The sequence below is a fragment of the Myiozetetes cayanensis genome, unplaced genomic scaffold (assembly GCF_022539395.1).
Source record: "Myiozetetes cayanensis isolate MyiCay16 unplaced genomic scaffold, myiCay2020 scf3, whole genome shotgun sequence".
Classification (NCBI taxonomy): Eukaryota; Metazoa; Chordata; class Aves; order Passeriformes; family Tyrannidae; genus Myiozetetes; species Myiozetetes cayanensis.
Window position 1 is genome coordinate 73,176,463 of NW_026087521.1, and position 23,175 is coordinate 73,199,637.

The window sequence follows — 23,175 nt, forward strand, 5'->3', positions numbered from 1 at the left end:
TATCTCTAAGATGGATGCAAAGAGGATGGTACCCAGTGACAGGATGAGGAGTAATAGCCATAAACTAAAACACAACCACCTCAGCATGAGGAAGAACTTCTTCACACTGAGGGTGGCAGAGCCCTGGAACAGCTGCCTGGGATTGTAATGGAGTCATTCTCTTTGGAGGTGTTCCAACCCCACCTGGACACATTCCTGTGTCACCTGCCCCAGGTGACCCTGCCTTGGCAGGGGGTTGGACTGGATGATCTCCAAAGGTCCATTCTAACCCTAACAATTCTGTGATCCTGTGATCCTGTGAGGCTTCAGCGTGGGAGCATCCTGTTTATCTGTAAGCCCTATGGAGATGTCCTTCTCTGCTCACTGGGATCGTGTTGCTTTTCCACTTTGCCCACACCTCCATCTGTCTGTTGCTTTTCACCCTTCATTCCCCCTCTGCCTCTTTGCACAGCACTCCACAGTTTGGAAGTGTTTTCTCAGGGGTTGTCCGTGTGCCTGTGCTGTGCTCCAAGCCAGGAATCACTCCTAGAGGAGTGGGAGAGGGCAGTGGTGAACAGGGGGGTGTGTGGAACATGCCACACTGCTGCTGAAGAGAGAACCACACACTGTTTCGTTGACTTCAGAGTGCCCTTCATTTCTTTTTCTGCCATCCTGCCCAGAGTCACAGATGCACAGCTGCTTCCTGGGGTTCCACTCTCTTCTTGGAGGCTGCACATGCGCTGGTTTGGTGCAGGATACCCCTGTCTGTGTGAGGGCCTGTAAGGGCTGACGGGTTTTGGGGAAGGACAGGCTTTCAGGGAGAAGAGCTGCCTGTTTCTGAGCACGAGGTGTGATGGAGAGACTCATCTCAGTGAGGAGCTTTGCAGGGTTTTAGTTGAGTGCTGTGCAAAACTTGGAAGGAAAAATCTTTGCAGACTTGCAGGGACAGAAGGCAGCTTATGTCAAAGCCTGGAGTGGACCCTTTGCATGGTCTGTTCTCTGAGTTCTGCAGCAGGTAGGATGTTCCCATCGTGGATGCAGTGCAGCACCTCAGACCAGGAGCTTTCAGAGCCTGTGTCAGTGAAGGGACTAAGAAAGGGTAGGAAAATTTCAGCTTGAAGTCAGTTCTGTACAGTGTGCCAAACCTCTGCCCACTGTCTCTGGGACATTAATCATCTGCACCTGAAAGCTGAGAAGCCTTTTCTTTAACTTCTGGGCCAAATCCTGTGTCCTTCACAGAAGTGCTGTGGAAGTCAGTGGGGGTGTTGTCCGAGCAGAGGCTGCAGGACGAGGCCCACAGCCCTCGCAGTGATCTGGAGGTAACCACACAGAATGCTCTGTAACACGAAGAGGCATGTTTGGTCCCCAGGACTCCTGCTGGGCAAGCCTGCTGTGCATCACCTTCTCAGCCACTGGGAGCTCCTGGGCTCTGTCCCGGGTGCGTGGTACGAGTTTTATTTGGGACTCGTTCTTTGCAGAGGGAAAGAAAGAAGTCTGCAGGGGCTTCATTGTGTGAATTAATCTCTCTGGAAATGAAATGCATGTTGCAAAGGGGCAGTGCTTGCACAAATACTCATATTCTTGCGTGGCAGAGGGAAGAACAATCCAGATGAATTTATTGCTGTACAAAGGAAGGCTCTTGGTTGTTCCAGGGAGGGGCAGCTCATATCAGTATATTGAGCCTTCCAGACAAATGGAACCACAAGAACCAAGGAATTGCCATCAGCAAGCAGTCAGGGCCTGGGGAATGTTTCATGACCAGTCAAGTCTGGGAAGATGAGGTGGAAGAAAATGAAGCAAGAGAGCCTGTGCTGAGACAAGCTGGCATTATTTCAGAACTGCCAGATATGTTGCCCTCTTTCCTACCAGCTGCAGGTCTGACCTTTGGGTGCTTTGAGCACTAACATCATCCTGATCCTTGGTTGAGCTTCCCTAAGGACAGTGTAGAATAAGGGAAAATAATAATCAGTGCAAAGAGTTGCTCAGAAGTAGTATCTACAATCAGCTAATGAGCATATTGTGGTGGCTGCTCATATTACATAGACTGGAACGCTGGAAGTGCATTTGGATCAAAGCAGGCAAGAATTAAATTCACTGCTTCCATTGTTTCCCTTAGACCTTTCTTTTAAGCTTAGATAGTTAAATATCTTGTCTCCACAGTACAGTCATTGGTTGGGTGAAGTTTGAGGCTGGTTGTGGCCATGATCTGTAGATGGGTTTAAAAATTGGTGTATGAATGCCTGTTCTCCCGATGGAGGTAACACACCCTTGTTTTCTGTCTTTTTTTTCTCCCTTACCTCCCTTAAGACAACAGTTTCCAATTCTGTAGTTGCAACTCTGAAAATTAACCTCTGTCAAACCACAGAGATTGAAAACAGGCTGGTCAAAGAAACAACCAGCAGCCAGAGCAGCCACCAGGGTCGCTGTAAGAATATAGAGTTCCCCCACCTGGCTTTGACACAGCAAGCGTGTTCAGCCTGGGTGTTTGGTCCCTTGTTTTTAAGGTCCTTTAGGAAACAGGTGACGCTGAAATGGGGATGGGATGGTTTCTAGTGTTCATTGGCTGGGAATAGAAAGTAAAGCAAGCCCTGCCTTCTAAAAACCCTGTGTCTTCCCTTGGAGTGTTCATGTGCTCAGGTTCCCATAGACTGCGTTGTGACAACACTCCTCTAACTTATAGCGAGACTCTTTTGTACTTTCCCATGGAATGGCATAACCCCAGAATCACTTGGGTTGGAAAAGACCCCTGAGACCATCGAGTCCAACCTGTAAACCTCTAAATCACAACAAAGTGAAGAGTCAGCCATGTCTTTGATGCAGGCTCTGGATGCCAAATAACCGAGGTCTGAGATAAGGATTTAGTCTACAGCCACGCTTCAGGTGTCCAGGAAGAAGTGCTTTGGATAAAATTCCAGCTGTAGTTCCAGGGTTCATCATCTACAAGAAGAATTTGAAGTGATTTGAAATGTCAGCTTTACATGTTTAGGTCCTCTGTCTCCCCCTTGTATTTATATTTATTTATTTATTTATTTATTTAAATCTCAGGGCAAATGTTTTACTTAATTCTAGGGGGAGGGCCAGTTTTACCTGGGTGAAAACCAAGTAAGGATGGCGGGCCTTGGCTTGTTGCCATGGGGGAAGCAGAGATAGAGGTTTGTAATTGGAAAGAGCATGTAAAAAGCTTGTTTTGAGTTTCTCAAAGGAATCTAAGGGACTCTGAGGGCGGTTCTGCATCCCCTCAGATACGGTACTTAATATTTATGCTTGCATTGCACCTTGACAAACACTTCACGTAGTTATTGCTTTGCTTGAATATGGAAATATGTTAATTATGGCCTTTATTCTGCTGCCTGCTCTTTTCCTCAGCCTTTTCTATTCAACCCTCTAGGTGGCCCAGCACAATGTGGCTCCTTTTCTTTCAATGAGCTCTTTCCACACTAATAGGGTCCAGGGTGATGTGGAGAACCATGTGCACAAAATTGGTGCACCACCCCCCATTCCTTTGTGGGCATGTCAGGTTAAATTCATATCAGCAGGAGGGTCACTGCCATGATTTTCAATAGCTCGAGATGAGGTGATGACTCCAGACAATGGTGCCACACTCTCCAGTTGGAGACACTTGCCTCACCAGTTGCAGTAGTTAATTAATATGCTAAAAATAGAAGCCAGTGATACAAATCGCTGCCTGTTGTACAACAAAGACTGGGCATGTGTAGCTTTGATAGCCAAGTTTATGGTGCTTGTTATGGAGGGAAGTTAGTTTAGAGCTAGAGGCGATGTAAGACTTTCTGGATGCTGAGCTTTAGTCACTCTGGGCCTCTGGCCATTCGCTCGCTGTCTCATTTGCATTATGAATGACATTAAGGGAGCTAACAAGGTTATTGGGCATAGAAATGTTCGCATGTGACCCCACGTGGAAGCAGACCTACAGCAGTGCTAGCTGGCAGGGACACTGTGCCTCTTTATTCCGCTTCCTAGGAAGACAGTTTCTGGGAGTGGATGTAAAATCAACCACGACAGCACCGGTGTCGGGATGACGTGGAGGTCGTGGGGCAAGCCCTGTGGAGTTCAGAGGGCAGGCTGGACCTGTGTCCTCCTCTGAGCCTGGTGGTGAGCACTGAGTGCAGGACATGGGAGCTCCCTGCTTGGGGTTCCTCAGCAGCTGCTCTGCTCTGCTCTGCTCTGCTTTGCTCTGCTCTGCTCTGCGTGGAGCTGCTCCTCAGTGACCACAGATGAGGGTGTGGCCCATCCCAGCCTCTGAGTGAGTCCATTTCTGCCTGCTGCTGGCTCACAGGAGGGTCCTGGTTCTCACCCACCACATCATAGCTTCAGTAGGGACTGTGAAAACACTGGCAGAGTTTGAGAGGTCTCTCATCCTCTTTCTCCGAGTTTCCCGAAACTCAAGACGTGGAGGGGTAAATCATGGACAGCCCATTGCTACCTGGATAATTGAGAGATAGTCTGGTAAAGCCCAAAGATCAGACAAAGCAGTTGCTTCCCAACTTAGGGCCCCACTGGCCAAGTGAAACCTTGTTCACACCAGTGACAGCACGTGGGATTTGCAGTCCCCAGGAAATTCAGCGTGTGCTAGAGGAGAACAGACTTCATGTCTGTGTGCTCTGCTTTAATTCATCCCTTTTCTGAAGGGATTAGTGGGGTTGCTGAGGAATCACTCGGTGTAGATGAGAGTGGATTTTGGGGATGGGAGGTGTGCCCCATAAATGTTTGACCACTCTTAAGTTTCACAGGTTTCTGTTATTTGCTCTGTGGATCAGGAGGACACTGGACAATCACTCAGGCACATAAACACTTACAGCCTTTATAAAACCTCTTGTTATCAGAGTCCTTTAACCACTCCTGCTCTTCTTACTGGACTTGTGTAAACTGGTGTATGCTGGTTTGTGGAAATCCACATGAGGTGAATGTGAAAACAATATTGATCACAGAATCTTTAGGGCTGGCAAAGACCTCTCAGATCACTGAGTCCAACCACTAACCCAGCACCACCGTGTTCACCACGAAATCGTATCCCCAATGTGTGCCACATCCGCACACTTTTGAAGACTTCCAGGGATGGCGACTCCAGCACTTCCCTGGGGAGCCTATTCCAATGCCTGACCACCCTGAAGGAATTTTTCCTAATATCCAAACTTCTCTTGGTGCAACTGGAGGCCATTTCCTCTTGTCCTGTCCCTTGTTCCCTGGGAGAAGAGCCTGACCCCCACGTGGCTACAGCTTGCTTTCAGGTAGTTGTAGAGAGTAATAACATCTTGCCTCTTGCCCCCCTGGGCACAGCTGGGCTCATGTCCAGCCGCTGTCACAGCACCCCCAGGGCCTTTCCCACCGGGCACTTTCCAGCCCCTCTGCCCCAGCCTGGAGCTGAGGGGGTTGTTGTGACCCAAGGGCAGGACCAGCACTGGGTCTTGTTGAACCTCATGCTGTTGGTCTGGGCACATGGATCCAGCCTGTCCAGATCCCTCTGCCCTCCAGCAGATCCAGCACTCCCACCTGACTTGGTGTGATCCACAAACTTACTGAGCATTCACTCGATCCCCTCATCCACGTCATTGATAAAGATACCAAAGAGAAATGGCCCCAACACTGAGCCCTGAGGGGCACCACGAGTGGCTGGGGCAGACTGCAGTCGTGGAAGGGCAGTTCCCGTTCCCTTGCTGAGCTCAGCATCCTCAGGGCTGTGTCCTGCACTGAGGAGTCAAGGCTCCCCTGTTGACTCGCTCATCACTGGGGCCAATATAATTTCATTTCCAAGAATTGGCTTTCCTGGGTACGGTGGGTTCTCACTGTGACAGCAGTGCATAATTACTGTTTTTAGAGTAATGGCAGTCTGTATTCCTTGCTTCATTCGGCGGGAATTTGTTCCTTCTGAAGCGTTTGTCAGAGTGTGATGTCTGCTGAGCATCCCTGGTGGGGAGCCACGTGCAGGGGTGGGCTTGCAGGTGGCCACCTCCTGCTCTGTGACTTTGTGAGACAGATAAATCCATGTCAGGGTTTCCACTCCTCCTTTTCTCTCCACACGTCTGACTTCTCCACCCTGTTCCAGTCCATCTGGATGAGTGCTATGACCCAAGTCCCGTTCTTACTGGAATACTTCAATCCCAGGGACATATTCCAGCCTGGAGAAGAACATGCTGTCTCCACAGCTATTGAAGTATCTGCCAGCTCTGTGTCTAGGAGGCTGAGAACAGCTCTCCATGTGTCTAAAACTTGAGTGGTTACTCAGGCACGAGCAGGGTTACAGAATTTGTGCTGGATGCACAGAGAGGATTTGGGAGCTGCAGTTGGGGGCAGTTTTCTGGAACAATCTGTTTCTATAGACTGAATATACTGCTTGGGGTTTATTTCATGGTAAGTGTTGCTTTGCTTGACTCTGCGTTCACCTCCGGCCTCCCCAGCTGAAAACCGGTGGAGGAAGGTTTGTTAGTGAGTTACTGTTGAGCCAAAGAACTTGAAAATCAAGTTTCAGTTTAGGAATATGTCAGTGATGTAGAATATCTCCTGAAAATGGTCTTTAGTAAGGCATGCCGATAAACCAGGTCCCATGGCAGCACCCTAAACCATAAAATTGTTATATGAAGACCACAGGATTTTATTTAATTTTCTCTTCTGATTTCACAGATGGGTGAGAGGAAGTTCTGAAATGTATTTTCAACTTGTTTATCAAGAAATAGTAGTAATGACAAATGGGATCTTTGTTTTTTTTCCCTTTGATTACGTAGCTGTGGGCCGTAAGTGTTCTCACTTCCTAATTGCTAAGGTAGTAAAGATGAACTGTTAATTAAAATCTCTTTCCCGGACAGGTCTTTAAATGCTCGAATTAATTAAGTCTTTAAAAATTGACGTGACTAAAAATCTCATTTTGGTCCTTTGTGATACCTTATTCCAGTTAGTTTTCCAGTTATACAGAGAGGTCTAATGTGACCGAGACCCAAATTTCTGACATAAATTACAGAAAGCCTCCTTCTTCTCTCCCTTTTCTTTTAAAACTAAGGAAAGACTATTAAAAATTGTCCAGGTTTACTTTATGCATCAGTGAGAATAAAAGACTGAACTGCATTTCCATTTTAATTTGCAGGTCTGTTCCCCCTCCTTTGAGTGCTTGTGATGAGCAGTGTGACTAATGAGCTCCACAGGACCAAAAAGAGTGGCACTTTTCCCTTTCTTCTCCTTCCCCGGGTTTTATTCCTGGGTGTGGTTTTTTTTATGTTGCCTGCCTCTGATGTTTTGCAGCTTTTCTTGGTCTGGGCTTGGACTAATTCCCAGATCTGTTCTTGCAGATTTTAACTTTGCCATGTACCCACCATCAATGATAGCAACTGGAAGTGTGGGAGCAGCCATCTGTGGCCTTCAGCTCGATGATGGGGACAGCCTCACGGACCTCCTGGCCAAGATCACCAACACAGATGTGGTGAGTGTCCCACATTCCTCTCCTCCTTTCACTGCTGAGGGCACGGGGGAGCCCCCGGCTGTGAAAGCTGATCCTGGAAGCTCGGTGGAGCAAGGCACAGGGATGCTCCCGGGCTGAGTTGCAGGCTTTTGAATCTCCAAACCTCCTTGGACTCCCGGGATCAATTTTTATTCACCCTTTCTGGTTCAACAGCCTGGTGGGGAGAGGCTGCTCTGCCTGCCCTGGCTGGTGGTCCAGCACCAAAGCCTCCTTGGGTACCCTGAGTGATGGGGTGAGCAAGCAGGCAGCATTCCCTGGGGGAATAAAGTCAACCAGGGGGCCTTGTGGTGCTGTTGGTCCTGTGTTTGCAACCTTGAAACTGCTCTTCTGGCCCTCAGGGAGGTATCATCTAAAAACCCTTGGCTTGAAGGAAGGGAATAAGTTGTCCAGTTTAGCAAAAAGGGAGAGAATTTTGATAAGTCTTTTTTTCTCTTATGATCAGATTTTCGATACGATCCTAATTTTCCGAGTGCAGTTCTGTGGCTTCCCATTTCTTTTGATCGGAACTGGATTTGCACAGAAAATGGGACATTACCAGTTCTGAATGCTTGGAGTGCAAATCATGGAATGGCCTGTGTTGGAAGGGACCTTAAAGATCATCCAGTTCCAACCCCCTGCCATGGGCAGGGACACCTTCCACGGGCAGGGACACCTTCCACCAGCCCAGGGTGCTCAGAGCCCCATCCAACCTGGCCTTGGACACTGCCAGGGATGGGGCAGCCACAGCTTCTCTGGGCAACCTGTGCCAGGGCCTGCCCACCCTCACAGGGAAGGATTCCCCCCTGATATCCAATCTAACCCTGCTCTCTGTCAGTTTGAAGCTCTGCTGTGTGGAAAGGCTGAGAGAGTTGGGTGCAAGGCCCTTTTGCAGCATCTTGCAGATTGGACAAACTTCTGTCTCCCGTGCTGGATTTTTTCACACGGATTGTTTCAGTCTGAAAGCAAATACCTACCCCAACAGCTCCGGTGGTTCTTAAATGATTAGAAGAAAACAAAATGGTGGGTTTTTTTGCATTGAATATTTCTTCACACCTTTTAAATTTAGCAGATTTTTTTCATCAGGAACGTGCTTTTTGTCATCCTGGTGAAAATCTTTCCGACTGAGACCACGTTCCTTTGGAAAAAAAGCCAAAAAGACACTCTTCCCAAATAACAAAGACCTCTGAACATTTTACTGGTCTCATCTCCTTTCCAAATGTCTGCTGGCACTGGGCAGAGACAAACTTTCTTCCCTTTGCTCCTGGGGTCAGCCCACAGCGGCACAGACCACTGAGGAGAGTCTCAGTCCCCAAATCAGAGCACACTTGGGATAAAAGGAGCTTCTGGATCATTTAATTGCTAAGAAGTAGAAGTTTTTGCAGAAGTTAGAGGCGCTGTCATTTTTTTTCAAGGTGTTTCCATTGTTGTGACCTTGACTCCCTGCAAGGTTTGAAGTCTCAGCCCAACCAAAGGTGGCCAAAATTTTTAACTTGGACAAAACTACGTATTTTCCGTTAGCCAGCTGTTTGGATTTGGGAGAAATATTTTGGTAGAAGTTTCCTTCGTGACTTCTGCATTGGAAAAATGCCAAAGGGCCCAGGACTGGAAACTTTCATCCCACATGTTAAGAGCTTGAGAGAGAAAGAAGCAACTGAAAAAATGGTTTCAGGGGCATTCTTAGCAATAGGTAGTAATACCAGCCTCATGTGTGAAATGCATTGTTGGAAAAAAATGCACTGGCTAGATTGTGTAAGAGTTAGCCCAAGGCTGTGTTAATAAAGAGTAAAGACTATTGTAATATATTTTACGCTGGGACTTAATTAAAGTTGAATGAACAGCTTCAGTTCTCTCGCTTCCTAATTTCTGATGCCTGAGAGCTGTTCCTGCAGCAACACAATTAATTCATTGTCACTGTGTGAATGATTTTGTTTTCAAAGGGGAGGTTAGGGAAGAGGGGGAAGTGAGAGTTGCTGGGCTTCAGGAGCATCACATGGTAGAGAAGCAGGGGAACTCAGAGAAATGACAGTTCTGCAGAGCAGAAGCTTCTCGCCCCGCTGTGCCTCGTGGTAGCCCACAGGAACCATCAGGAAGCCGGGGGAGAGCCCTTCCCGCCCAGAGGCTGCTGGGGCCTTCTGATCCTTTCTGGCTTTGGGATGTGTGATTGCTTAGCATGGAAAACAGATGATAGGACTCTCCCTCTGGCTTTTCAGAAGATGTCACTGTCCGAGGTGAAGCGTGAGATTTTTCACAGAACCATGATTCTGTGATTCTGTGAAAAATTTCAGCTTCAAAGCTCCAAGCATGTGAAAAGAGAGGGTGATAATGAAACCCTGATGCAGCTTAACTGCAGTGAGCTCTTCTGAACCTTTATTGGTTTATAATGATAATTTTAGGGTGCAGTCTATTTGCTGGGAAATAGCAGCATAAACCAGGAGGCTGAAATCGATGGAGTTATTCTAGATCTGCACTGGAGTTTGGCACTTAGTGCTAAAATGAATGTTTTTAATGTATATTTCATTAAGAATTAGACCAAAAAAATATGTTATTAATAAACAACATGTAATTTAGAGCCCAGCTGTTGGGTGAGCAAGCAACCAGCACATTGGTTGTTTGAGACACATTGGTGTTGGATATCCTTGAGGGAATCCAAAGCAGCGCTCCAGACTTTAGGCAGGATTGTACAAGGCATCCTGCCAGTGTCATTCCAGGGATAACAGTTATTTCTGATAAATAGGTGCCCTGGCCTAAATCACAACCTGGAGAAACAGTGACAGCAGGGCCGTGCAAACCTTGGTTTCATTGCTCCTTCCCCTACCAAAATAAACACCAGGGAGCCGCTCCTGGAGGAGCTGAGAAGCCTTAGGGGTAGTGAAAGTAGCTCTGCGTGGGGTGTCTGAGTTGCCTTTTGTGATTGTTACTGCCCCAAAGAGTCACTGAGAGCTGGTCCCACACAACTTGGGGAGGTGATTTGTGCCCTCTGCTCTGCTCCCATGAGACCCCACCTGGACACCTGTGGGTGTCCCCAGCGTAGGAAGGGCATGGAAATGTTGGAGAAATCCAGAGGAGGCCAAGAATTTGATGAGAGGACTGGAGAACCTCCCCTATGAAGGCAGGATGAGAAAGTTGGGAATTTTCAGCCTGGAGAAGAGAAGGTTGTGTGGAGGACTCACAGCACCTTCCAGAATCTGAAGGGACCTCAAGGGAAGCTGGGGAGGGACTTTTCATTAGGAATTGTAGTGACAGGACAAGGGGGAGTGGTTTCAGACTGAAACAGGGGAATTTTAGCTTAGATATATGGAAGAAATTCTTCCCTGTGAGGGTGGGCAGGCCCTGGCACAGGTTGCCCAGAGAAGCTGTGGCTGCCCCATCCCTGGCAGTGTCCCAAGGCCAGGTTGGATGGGGCTCTGAGCAACCTGGGCTGGTGGAAGGTGTCCCTGCCCGTGGCAGGGGTTTGGAACTGGGTGATTTTCAAGGTCCCTCCCAACCCAAACCGTCCTGTGATTCTGTGATTCTGACTTCACAGAGCTCTGCAGGATGGGGATTGCGTGTTCCGTTCCGTTCTCCTGCGGGGGGTGGGAACATTCCCGTTGTTGCTGCTTGCAGGGGAGAGGCCGGTGGGCCAAGAGTGAACAGACCTGCTCACAGGGAGCCCTGGAGCTCCCTGTGCATCTCTTGGTGGGTCACTGCAGTGGAAAAACAAACAGCTCTGGAAGTCAGGAATTTCCCCAGCATCCCAGAGCAGCACTCCGGTGGGAGCAGTGTCCTGTCCCTTCGGAGGAGGATACGAGCACCCTGCTGAGCACAGTGACGGGATGTGAGGAAGGATAGCTGAGTGGGCAGGGCACATTTTAGGGCCTTGCAGTCAGCGTTCTGCCTTCCACAGACCTGTGTTGGGTAAATCCATCCCCTCACCTGCTGGATGAGCAGCCATCCATCAGTTCAGTGTGGCAGCTCGCTAGCCTTGGGTCTGGGAGCTGCCTCCCTGGGCATGCCTGGGAGTGTTCCCACAAATCATGTGCGTGGCTGGCGTGCCCTGGCTGGGTTTGTGCTTCTAGGGACTTTTTCTGGGCCCCTGGATCTCCTCCCAGAGGAGAAATACAGTAAGGTTTCTGAGGAGCTGGAGAAACCAGTGCAGGGGTAGGTAGATGAAAGTCTTTACCTTGGACCAGAATTCTGTAGGCTTAAGTCAGTCAAAAGAAGGCACTCAGCTAAGTTTTAGACCTCCAGAGGCCCCCCCCAGTGTCTTTTCCATGAGACCAGGTAGAAATGTGGAAACTGTTATGTCATATTGAAAAATTCTTCAGGGTTACATCACTGACAAAAGCTGACAAGGTTAGATCCCAAATTAAGTTTACAGTATCTGGTCAGGTCCACTGTGTGTGATGAAGGGGTTGTATGTGCACAGGAGGAGCATCTTCTTCTCAGAGCCCAGCTCTGACCTGGCATCCAGATGGCACAAGGGGTTGTCCTTCCCCCACATCAGCAGCTGGGAAGAGGTTTTCAGGCAGAGCCAATGTGTGGGCCTGTAGGTGGGCACAATTCCTTTTTAGACGTCTGCTTCCAGATGGAAACTGGTGTGTATGGAGCTGTTTGGAAAATCCAAAGCGTATTTAAAGGCCTGAGGTAGAAAGAAAACAAGGAAGCAAGATTTTCTTTGGGTCCTGTTGAACGAGCTGGCTGTGAGCCCTTGAAAATGTGGAGTGGGGCTGTTCTGAAGGCCGGGCCCACAATGAACAGCATTTAAAATGCCTCCACTTCTGTGTGCCACAGACATATGTCCGTGCTGGGGATTTTTTTTTTTTATCCCCAAGTCCCTTCCTAAAGATCCCTGCAAATTCCTGCCCAGAAACTGGGTTCAGAACCCCCCCACGCTCAAGAATTCCGTTTCTGTTGAGCCGCAGTGTAAAATCATGGAAATCTATCTTGAATGGGTCGCAATTGAACATTGTCCCTGCAGCACATACACCATTTATCCCTTCCTTTGTAGCGTTCAGGGCCTGTGGTTTTGGAACCAAGAAAACAGGACTCGCTGTATCTTATCCTGCCTTATTTGTTGCAGACCGCATTTTGTATGCAAGGAAACAACAGGCGAAATAGCCTCCCAAAAGAAAGGAAGAATGAGATAGTTTCCTAAGTTGTCTCTGCCTGAGTTGGCAGCTGCTCCGTCTCATTCAGCTTTTTGTTCCCCAGTGAGTGCTGTGCGTGTGTAGCAACAATGGGGTGATGCAGTTACACCGCGGGCTCATGGCGGAGTTCCGTCCCATCCATTCATAAATCCGGCCCTGCGAGGAAGCCAGGCCCCCTGAGGAACCCCGAGGAACCGGCTCCACGGCCAGGGCAGCTCGCAGGCCCAGCGGAGTCTGCTCGGGGACTCGCCCTCGACCTCCGGCGGGCGATCCTCGCGCAGCCCTCGTGGGACACGGGCGGGTCCTCACAGCTTTTTTAAAAACCCCCTTTCACAGCTTTTTTAAAACCCCCCCTTCTCAATAAAAACCCCGGGGGAGTTCATTGCAGCAGGGTAGAACACCCAGGTTTTCCCAGCTGCCAAGTGCTACCTGTTTGACAGGGCTCGACATCCCAAGTCGCGCCGAGCGGGAGGTGCCGTTCCAGGAGTGGCATCTCTGCCCCAGGATCACCCTGCTGGTGTCTGGGCTTTACTCTCACTTTTTACCCCCCTCCTAAAAACGTTGTTCTCTCCTGCTGCAATGAGAACTAACCCAGAGGAGCAACAGGAAACCAACGAAGTGACTGTTGAAACAACCAGTGAAGCTGAATCTGGAAAGAACACTGGGGAAAATGCTGGGAAGACCTGAAGATGGCAGAGAAAATTGTCCCCTCTTCCACGTGCTTAATGCTAATCACCTTGTTTATTGCATTATTGCAGTAATGTAGCAGTAGTAAGTGGAGAAATTCCAGCACAGATGAGGTTTTCTGGGGATTTGTTTTGTTTCAAGGTTGTCATGAATGGAAATCGATATCTCCAATTATTATTGACTTGAATTAAGTAGATCATGCCATAGAGCTGCTGACTCATCCTTCCAGTTATTTTCACTGCCAGCATTTCCATCACAGCCACGAAGCTACCCCTCATCAGACACTGAAAAGCTTTTCTTTTCCTTCAAATGCATTTCAAGAGTGCTAGTAAAATCACCTAGGGATGAAAGAGTTTCAGAAAGCAAAAAAAAAAACAAACCACCCACCCCAAAAGTTAATTGCCTTTTTAGTTCTGTACATGCTGAAGTAAAAATAAAACTATGGAATGGAAAGTACCAGAACTATTTTAATCATTAAAACTACTAGACCATATAGAAGAATGGGGAAGTTAATCCATGTGACACACACTTTAAAAAGTTTTTATAAAAAACAACAAAGGCAACCCTGAGGTATTCTGAAGGAATGGCCCAGTCCCTCTACTGGAAAATCCGGGGCCATTGCTGCAGTGCATTACAGTGTTCTTTGAAGGAAGATTTGCTGAAAACAATGCAGTTCATGTTTTGTTTCTTTGACACATTTGTAAAGCTTTAATTTTCTCTTGTCAGGGCGATCTGGAACAAAACACCCACCAGTAAAATACGTACACATACAGCAAATCCCCATGGAAGTAGGAAGGGTTAAAAAAATTGTGTCGTGGGAATGCCAGGTTGTTTGTCCTGGTGGGTTTTTTGTATTTTGTGTATCACTGAATTTTGGATTGACAGAAAGTTGCAGTGGTGCCCCCATTCATAAAATAAACCCCCTTGCCTTATCAACTGGGCTGGTAAAATACTGGAAATCAGGGTTTGTTTTTTTTCCTTTCACCCATGAGATTAACATCCAAGGAGCTGTAGTATTGCAACGCTTTTTTGGGAAGCTATTTCATGCTGAATGCAGCATGCTGGTCATTTTACCATAAGTTTCTTTGCTCTAAAGAGTTCAGTGGTACATTGGTTTAAGTTCAAAACCGAAGTATGGACCAGAGAAATAACACACAGTGGCCTGTGGATTCCCATATGAAATAAAATCCATGTGGCAATTCCAGTCAAGGCCCCTTGGTTTACTTTGTGTACAAAATGAAGACATAAGAAATGACCTGTTTCTCTAGAGGGTTACCTAGAGATTTCAGCCTCTTCACACATTAAATGAATCATCACATTGCCCATCAGAAGTTTGTACAGTAATGGTGTAAATGATCGTATCTAGCAGTGTTTGGGAACTGACAAAGCAGACTCCAAATGCTCAAGCCTTATGTGCCTCCTGTCACCACCCTTCCTTCCCCAAGCCTGGCTGCAAGGAAATTGCCTCATTAAGCTTTGCAGTCTGAAGCTGCTTAAAAAAAAAAAAATCTGGCTTGTTTTTCAGGAGGACCAAAATATTTTGAAACTGTGCACCACTGTGCTTTAAAAGAAGGGATTCTTACAACCAAAAAAAAAGTGTATTATGAGTGTAGTCTGTTATAAGAGTCTCCAAACTGCTGCTCCCACACTGAAAAATGCCTTGAGCCATGAAGTGACTTTTTGCCATTGCCTTCTTACAGGTTATAATGGGCTTAAAACCTGCCCATGCTAGTAACAGGGCATTTTTTTTTTTTTTTTAGCTGACTTTCTTTTGCCAGTTTCAGGACAAGGAGAGGGCAGGAGCCAAGAAAAACGGGTGTTCACGAGCTAATTGCACTCATCACAAGCATCAGTGTAATCAGCAGAAGAGATCCTCTTCCCTTGACATCTTTCCCCAGGCAAATCAAACCTCCATCCATGAATGTGTCAGACCTCTCCCGGATAACCTGGAATTGTGTTGGGAAAGCGGGGGGTGTTGGTCAGAGCCCCTCTCCCCAGCGCTGCTGTGGCATCCCAGGGTGGATTCCCAAGGTGCCAAGCACCCGTGGATCCCTGTGGAGCTCAGTGCCCAGCTCTGGAAGTGGGAATGGTGATGCCAAGTCTCACTGCCCCTGCCGGGGCTGTGCTGTAAAAAAATCCTCCTACCAAAACCTGTGTTTCTCTGCTCCCTGAAGTTGTTGGGAGAGTCCCAGCTCTCAGGCAGACTGAGGCTGCAGTAAGTTTTGGCAGTGTTAGCACCTTTTCCAGTGTTGTAGAAGGACTCCTCAGGGCTGCTTTTAGAAGATGCCATTTATCACAGCACCACGTGGCGACCTACACAGTGTCAGATGGATACTCCCAGCCCACTGCACATAATTGTGTTTAGACAGTCACAGCTTGGGTTTTATTTTTCAGTTTCTACTGTAATTGTTTGTCAGTGTTTTCTCACACCTTTTTTTTTTTTTTAACAACCATATTATTTGGTCTTCCAGCGTGTTATCAAGAATACATGCTGTAAAATGTTCTAATAGTCGTCATATTCTTCTTGCTGTGGCAGGTTTAAGTGTGGTGAATCCTTCTCAATTATTTCTGTATTTATGCTTCACCTTTGCTGTCAGACTCCTGATGCACAGGGTTCCCAGATTTGTGCACCCTGCTGTTTTCTCTGAGTGTTATGTAGTATAGTTTGAAATGCTGTGGCCTCTCAGGCTTGGTTTGTGTGGTTTTGACTTGCATATTTTTCTAGTATCTAGTCTTTGCTTTATTGTGTTCTATGAATTATTGCCAATAACTCTTCCTAGGGCTGTTAAAATAGCCCTGCTCTCAGAGTGAAGAGCACACCTTACATCTCCTCCACCTCTGCTGCTGCTGCTGAAATCACTTTTCTTCTCTGGAATGTACTCAGAGAACAAATTCCATCAGCAACAGTGTGGCCAGCAGGACCAGGACAGGGATTGTCCTTCTGTGCTGGGCACTGGTGGGGCCAATACCCAGCATGTCCAGGGAAGGGTAACAGAGATGGGGAAGGGTTTGGAGAGTAAGTCCTATGAGGAGCATCTGAGGGAGCTGGGAGTGTTTAACCTGGAGAAAAGGAGGCTCAGGGGAGACCTTCTCACTGAAAGGAGGTTGCAGCCAGATGGGGGTCGGGCTCTGCTCCGTCTCAAGTAACTTAACCCTGCATAGGAAAATGAAAAAATCATATACCCTTCATTTCTTTGCTTTTTTTCCTGCTCAAGAAGACCACACAAATCATAGAATCATGGAATGGCCTGGGTTGGAAGGGATCTTGAAGACCACCCAGTTCCAACCCCCTGCCATGGCAGGGACACCTTCCACTGTCCCAGGTTGCTCAGAGCCCCATCCAACCTGGCCTTGGGCACTGCCAGGGATGGGGCAGCCACAGCTTCTCTGGGCAACCTGTTGAGCAAGGACCAGTAAAATAGTAAGATTTAGAGTCTAATAAACGTGGCACTGGCACTGTTTAACCCAGGTGGTTTGTGCTCAGAGATTACCTGTGAGAATTCAGGGTCATTTGGCGTCAGAGCAGATGCTCCTTGGGGAACACCAGATTGATGCTCTTCCATCTAATGCCCAGTGAGGTAAAAAAACCCTGTAGGGAAAAAAACCCTTGCCTGTCTGCACTAACAGATCAATTTGCTCTCTGTCTAGGACTGCCTTAAAGCTTGTCAGGAACAGATCGAGGCGGTGCTCGTGAACAGCCTTCAGCAAGTCCAGCAGCAGCAGCAGCAAAGCAATCCTTCCAAGACGGTGGATGAACTGGACCAGGCCAGCACTCCCACAGATGTGAGGGACATCAACCTGTGAGGACATCACCACACAAAGTCACGCTTGCTCCTCCCAGCCCAGTTTATTTTTGTTATTATTTTTAGAGTGAAAAAATTTTTTTTTTTTTTTTTTAATCTGCTCCCACATAGAACATATTTAAACCTCTTTTAGGTTAAAAAAAAAAAAGGAAAAAAAAGAAAACACAAAGAAACAACAACAACAACAAAAAAAGACAAAACAAAAACTGAATAATGAAAAAAAAAGCATTTGGTGCCTGTGATGTTCTACAGAAGGGAATCCCACAATATATTTGGTAATTGCTATTTGATTATGTATCAATGATATTAAATGCTTATAAAAGCATACAAAGTAGCTAGATCCATGTAAGCCTGCGTTTGTGGGAACAAAGTAGAGTATACTTGTCTGTGTATTATGACCTAGTGCATACACCCCTTTTTTAGATTTAAGAAAGGAATCGTGTGTGCGGTTTTATGGCTTGACTAGATTGCAAAGCAATAGAATAAGGGGTTTAGGGCAAAGTGGGAAAAGATCCCTGAAGCAATTGAACCATTTTGAATGCAGAAGAGATTTGCTGATCTGTCACCTCTGTTATTAGTCAGAAGTGTTTGTTGGATCTCTGTATGTTAGTTTTGTTTACTCTTGCTGTCTGTGGTAGCTGCTACCTAAGAAAGAAGATGCTTTATTTTACCAGCCAGAAGAGCAGGTGTTTTTTTGGGTTTTATTTTTAGTTGATTTATTTTTCTTTAAAAAAAAATTTTTTTTTTCAACTTCCCCTCTCCCCTCTTGACTTTTTTCTACTTTTCCTTCTGAAATGGTTCATTCTAAACACAGCAGCATCTTTGGCATAAGGGCAATTCCATTTACCCAGCTGTGGGCCAAGCCAAAGTTACCCAGTGTCCACGTTCAGTGGGGGAAAATGCATGCATTAATCCCGACTGGTTGGCTCTGATCAGACCGCCTCCAACCTCTGGATTGCAAGCTGTGGTGGATCATCCATGAAAAGCATTATATTCCTTCCCAGTGCTAATGCTCCACGTCATTGTTAACTTCTGGCAGCTTCTTAGCTTGGCCGTAAAGACACTTAAATGATGCTCTGTCCATCTTCCTTTTCTGACATAACCCTCACTGTGTTAAAGAAGATGAGATTTGGTTTTGATCCCTCGTCTGCCTTCCCATCTTCCCCACTGCCCCCACACGCCTTTTCAGCATTTCATTAACTTTGTTGATCCACAGTGAGCGTTTTTTGTAAACCATTTCATTCGAAAAGCACTTTGAAAATTGTTCCTAAGGGATTAAATGAGATGGTTTATGACAATTTTGCCGAGGAGGAAAAAAAAAACAACGAAGTGAAACAAAACAAACAAACAAACAAAAAAAAAACAGAAAAAAAAAAGAAAAAAATGGAAAAAAAAGAGAAAGAAGTCACAAAAACAAGGCCTATAGCTTTTTATAGTCAATATTTTCCAGTATTTGGTGTACTTGGTTAGTTGAGGTGTTGCTGGAAATACCAATACCTGCTTCAGATGACATTCCTGTCATGACATTCCGGATAAAAGCCTGACCATCTGTATTGTTCAGTGTCACAGAAGGATCTTAACAGCCACCTTCATGCTCATCTGTGGACAAGGCAAGAACATTCCTGGTGCAACAGACATGATGGGAAACATCGAGGAGTTTTATTACAAAGGTGTATTCAGTGTACTTGAATTTATTTTCCTGCTCCACCTGTAAAGAAGAGGCATTTTAGATGGCAAAAGGAGTTGGAGCAACCTTTTTTTTTGTTTTGGTTTTTTTTTTTTTTTTGCACAATTGTATTAACAGTTTGCAGATATCCAATATGAAGCTGTTGGTTTGAAATGTTAATGTTTGCATTTTTAAGAGAAAAATCCAGAAAGAACATGCTACTTCGAAGAATATTATATGTATGGACTCAGCCGTATTTGGCTAGATGAGGGTAGAAAAATGGAGTAAGATTCTAAGGTTTTGTTGTTTTGGTTATTTTTTTTTTTTTTTTGGTTTTGGGGGGTTTTTTGGTTTTGGTTTTTTTTTTTTTTCGCTGCTAAGAAGCTATGATTTGTTTCATTCTTATTCACATTAACAGTACTTAGCTGTATTGTTTCACTGAGTGTGCTGCTATTTTATAAACATTTTTATAATATATTATTTTACTGCTTAAATTTCAAATCCTGAAGTAGATGGTTAAGTGGAGATATGATGAGTTCTTTTGATTTACTGGAAATGCCCTGTACAGTCGTTTTGTTTTTTGTTTTCTTTTTTTTTTTCCTAATAGCGTGTTCATGATTTATTTTTTATTTTATTTTATTTTTTCCTCCTTTTTTTTTTTTTTTTTTTTCCCTTTTCCCTTTCCTTCCTGATCACATCCTGCAAAGATGGTATACTTACCTCAGGTTTGCTGGACAAAACAAATGGTTCCCGTTTTCACAATACCTCACACAGCCACAGTTTGGTTCCGCCCCGGGGCCCGCGCTCCGTCCGCACCGGGGAGGGGTTGCAAGCAGCCAAGGCGGGGCACTGGCTCCTTTTTGGTCTCTGGTATCCTTCTCATAGTGGAAAAAATGCATTGACTCTCCACTGGCTGGTCCATCTTTCCCAGAACGGCGGGCACGACCTTGCCCTCACCTCCCGCCTTGACGCTCCGCGCTGGGAGCGCCTGGGGTTCAGCGAGGGTGTCACTTCTGGAGTTAAAACATAAAGTAGCTAATAATGTTGGTGAAGGCAGACTCCACACAGCTTGTGTGTGGCAGATCACACCATTCCCAAACAAACGTGGTTGGGTGTGCCAGAGGGTCCCAGGTGGTGGGGTGGCCTCTCCGTCACGGCTCGAGCGCTGGCACCCTGTTCATCCTGTTGGTGTGGTTTGCTCCCCTCTGTGCTGGAGCTCAGGTGTGGGCAGGACTGGTATTTAGGGTGCCTGCCCTGCTCTTTGCCCACCTCCTGCATGCCCTGGTCCCGTGGGATCGCAGGGGTGATCCCTGCAGGATCACCCCCAAGGAAGGGGCTGAGGGTACGACCACCGAGGTCCGATCCGGTTGTGCTGGAAGGAGCAGCACCGCTCAGCATTCCCAGTTCCTCTCGGGGACCTGGAAGGCCTGTGCTGGCCCCAATCCCTCACAGGGACCACCCCGTTACTGCATGTTTGAAGTCTGGAAAACCTAGAATTCTAGTGTTCTCAGAGTAGCTTCCAGAATAAAATTACTGCCTTGTGCTCTCTTCTAACAGATGTTAAAGGGAGTGCCCTGTTATTGCAAATGAGGTGTGAGAGTTCCCCCACCCCCACCCCCCAAATTGCAGATGTCCTAAACCTTCCAATTGATTGATTAAAAAAAAAAAAAAAACACAACAAAAAAATGGTGCTGCTTATGCCTTCCCAGGTGCCAAAGGATTGGCACAACTGCTAAAAGCATTTCTCTCTCAGCCTCCTGTTGATGGTACTTTGGTGATCTTCCCTTCCATTCCTGTAGTGTAGGAGCACCTCATAGTGTATTTATTTGTATTTCCAACATGCTTGTGAAAGAGAAAAATGATTAATCCCATGTCAATGTCGATGATTTGTGCTTGAGTAATCGGATGGCTCTTCATTACTCAGCAAACCACCTGGCCACTGGATTTTTTCCACTATGTTTATTACCATGTTCTCATGTACCTCAGAAATCACTCTCGGTTGCACAGTTTCTGTTCTCAAACTTTTTTGGGTTTTGTTTTTGTTTTATTTTGCTTTTTGTTTTTTTTCTTGGTTTTTTTTTTGGTTTAATTTTTTTTTTGCTTTATTGAGTGTGATGCCATATCAAGTCAATGTTATTCTCTCACAAATGTGCTCTTTAAGAGGTGTGGATGTTTTTATGTGGTCAGGGGATGCTAGAAAGTGTGGTAGTAGACATCAGTGTAAACAAAAAGTATTTAGAAAGTACACAAGGTTGTTTTTGATGGATAAGACTCTGATACGGTGTAGTCTTGATTACCTTTTAAAAGGTCTTTGTTCAGTGTTGTCATTTTTATTAATAACCTGTTCTTTTGACTAGTTTAAAGATGGTTCTAAGACAAGTGTTTTGGCGGGATTAGGTATGCTGTATGGACAATAAACTCACCTTGACCTACATTTGCCTGGCTTGCTTTTATTCCTTCCCTGAATTTGGCTGCATTCCTCACTTTATGATGGTGTTCTCTGGGTGTGATGGTGCCAAGGGTGTGATTCTAAAGCCTCTGATCTGGGCAGGTGGTGTCAGCAGGCAGATAAAATGTGCACTGTTGGAGTCACAGTCACAGAACAAGCACTGAAGAGGCATTTGGGCAGCCACGCTGGGGAAACACCATCATCAAGTGAATAATCCTGCCAATACTAGATAAATTAAAGAAAAAAAAAAAGGAATGAACTCCAAGATACAATGAGCAGGGAGAAGAAAACAAAAGGAAAAAACAAGTGTTGCCAAAATAAACATATGAGCAAAAAATAAACAGATATGAACAAATAGAAAAAATAATGGGTGGAAATATGAATTTAATATGACATAGGAATTAAATATGAAATATGAATTGAATAGGAATGAATAAGAAATGAATAGGAAACACGAATTAAGTCATGAGGCTGCGAGTCAGGACATACAGATCTTTCTAGAATTAATCCCATGACTTTGGGACCTGTGGCTTTAGGCAAAGTCTCTGAGGACTTCCCTGCAAAGTGGCCTGTGAGCCTAAAATTTCCCAGGTTGTGTGCACCAGAGGTAGAGATTCTAAACCATAACGAATCCTCTGTTCCTCTGGCCACCATTTGACAACATGACCAACAATTTCTGGCATTTTGAGGCACAACTTGGAGCCTTTGAAGAACGGGAACCTATGAGGGTTCTTACACCTTCCTTTCGTGGTTTAAGGCTCAAAGGGGTGCTCTCCAGCCTAATTTCAGATTTGAGGGGATTAATTCCTTTCCTGATAACAGTGTCACCAGCCCTGGGACTGCATGGATGTGCTCTGTATCTCCAATTTTTGAGAGGTTTGACTCAATCTAGGAGATGTTCTGTTGTCATTAAGTGAATGTGTATTTTCAGAATTGGGGCACAGAGGCTAAAATTGAAATTAATTGGGCCACAGCCTGTCCTTTCCTTTGAAGAAAGCTGGCTGGATGCTGAGAAGCCACAGACAATCGGGTTAACGTTTCACTACTATGTGGCCTGTGAAAGCATTTTGTGTTGTCATCTTCTTACCATCTGCAAACAATCTCTGCCCATCATGATCCTTACACTTTATGTAAGGACAGCCTGAGGATTTTAAGAAGGGGCAACACAGAAAAATCATGCTTAAAACAACTGGATGGGCACAGGCTGGACTGACTCCTGTGTTTAGGAAATTTGTGAGGCAAAGGAAAGCAAGCTTTAGCATTGAGATTCCAGGAAAAAAACAAACAAACACATAATTGCTTGGTGTTTCCAGTCTCAGAATACCAGTTAGGTTGTGTTTTATTTTACATTTCCCCAAACCTTTCTGTGGGGACAGGAAATGCAGGGAATTTTCCTTTGTGTTTCAACAAAGTTATCCTGAGTGCTTGTTCCAAGAGTCTTTTCAAACTGTTCTGTTGCAATTGCTGTGTGTTTTTTAATTTGTCCAGGAACTATGTAGTCGCTCTTTATTCTGTGCTGCCCTAAAAAGCAAAATTCCTATCAAATCTCATGCAACCAGCACAAGTAGAATGAAATTCTTTCCCTGCTGGAAGACAGTGGGAGCTCTTTAATAGGTCTAGTAATTTTCCCACCAACTCCAGCCAGTTCATGCCTCATACTGTAAATTATTAGTCACCTCAGTAAATGTAACGCTGATGGAAAGGCAGGTAGAAAAGGTCTATTTTAACCTTTCATGGGGAAGAAAAAGCCCAGAAAACCACACGGCTTTGCAGCTCTGTTGCTGATACACTCTCTCACCTTCTGCAGCCCCTTGCAGGTATAAAGACAGAGTAGCTGCATTCAGGTGTTAGAGAGCTGTGGTAGAGCCCTCTCTGTGCTGTCTGCAAAGCAAAGCTGGAAGGGCAGGGAAGGAGGCTGTGCTCTGCTTCTTCACCCCCACAGCCTGCTGAATCTCTCCTCCCAATTAAGGGAAAGTTTATTTTCAAAGCTCTTTGGGGATCCCTTTAGATCTCTGGAGAAA

At 45.9% G+C, this 23,175-nt stretch overlaps 1 protein-coding gene across 1 annotated transcript in view; it reads left to right on the top strand.

Annotated features, from left to right (window-relative positions):
• Positions 1-21,139, top strand: part of CCND2 (cyclin D2) — a 29,549-nt gene extending 8,410 nt beyond the window's left edge. Inside the window, exons 4-5 of the mRNA XM_050324600.1 lie at positions 7,275-7,405; positions 16,885-21,139. Coding sequence (XP_050180557.1) covers positions 7,275-7,405; positions 16,885-17,040 — 287 coding nt within the window. The 3' untranslated portion in view covers positions 17,041-21,139. The remainder of the gene's footprint in view (positions 1-7,274; positions 7,406-16,884) is intronic.
• The last annotated feature ends 2,036 nt before the right edge of the window (positions 21,140-23,175 follow it).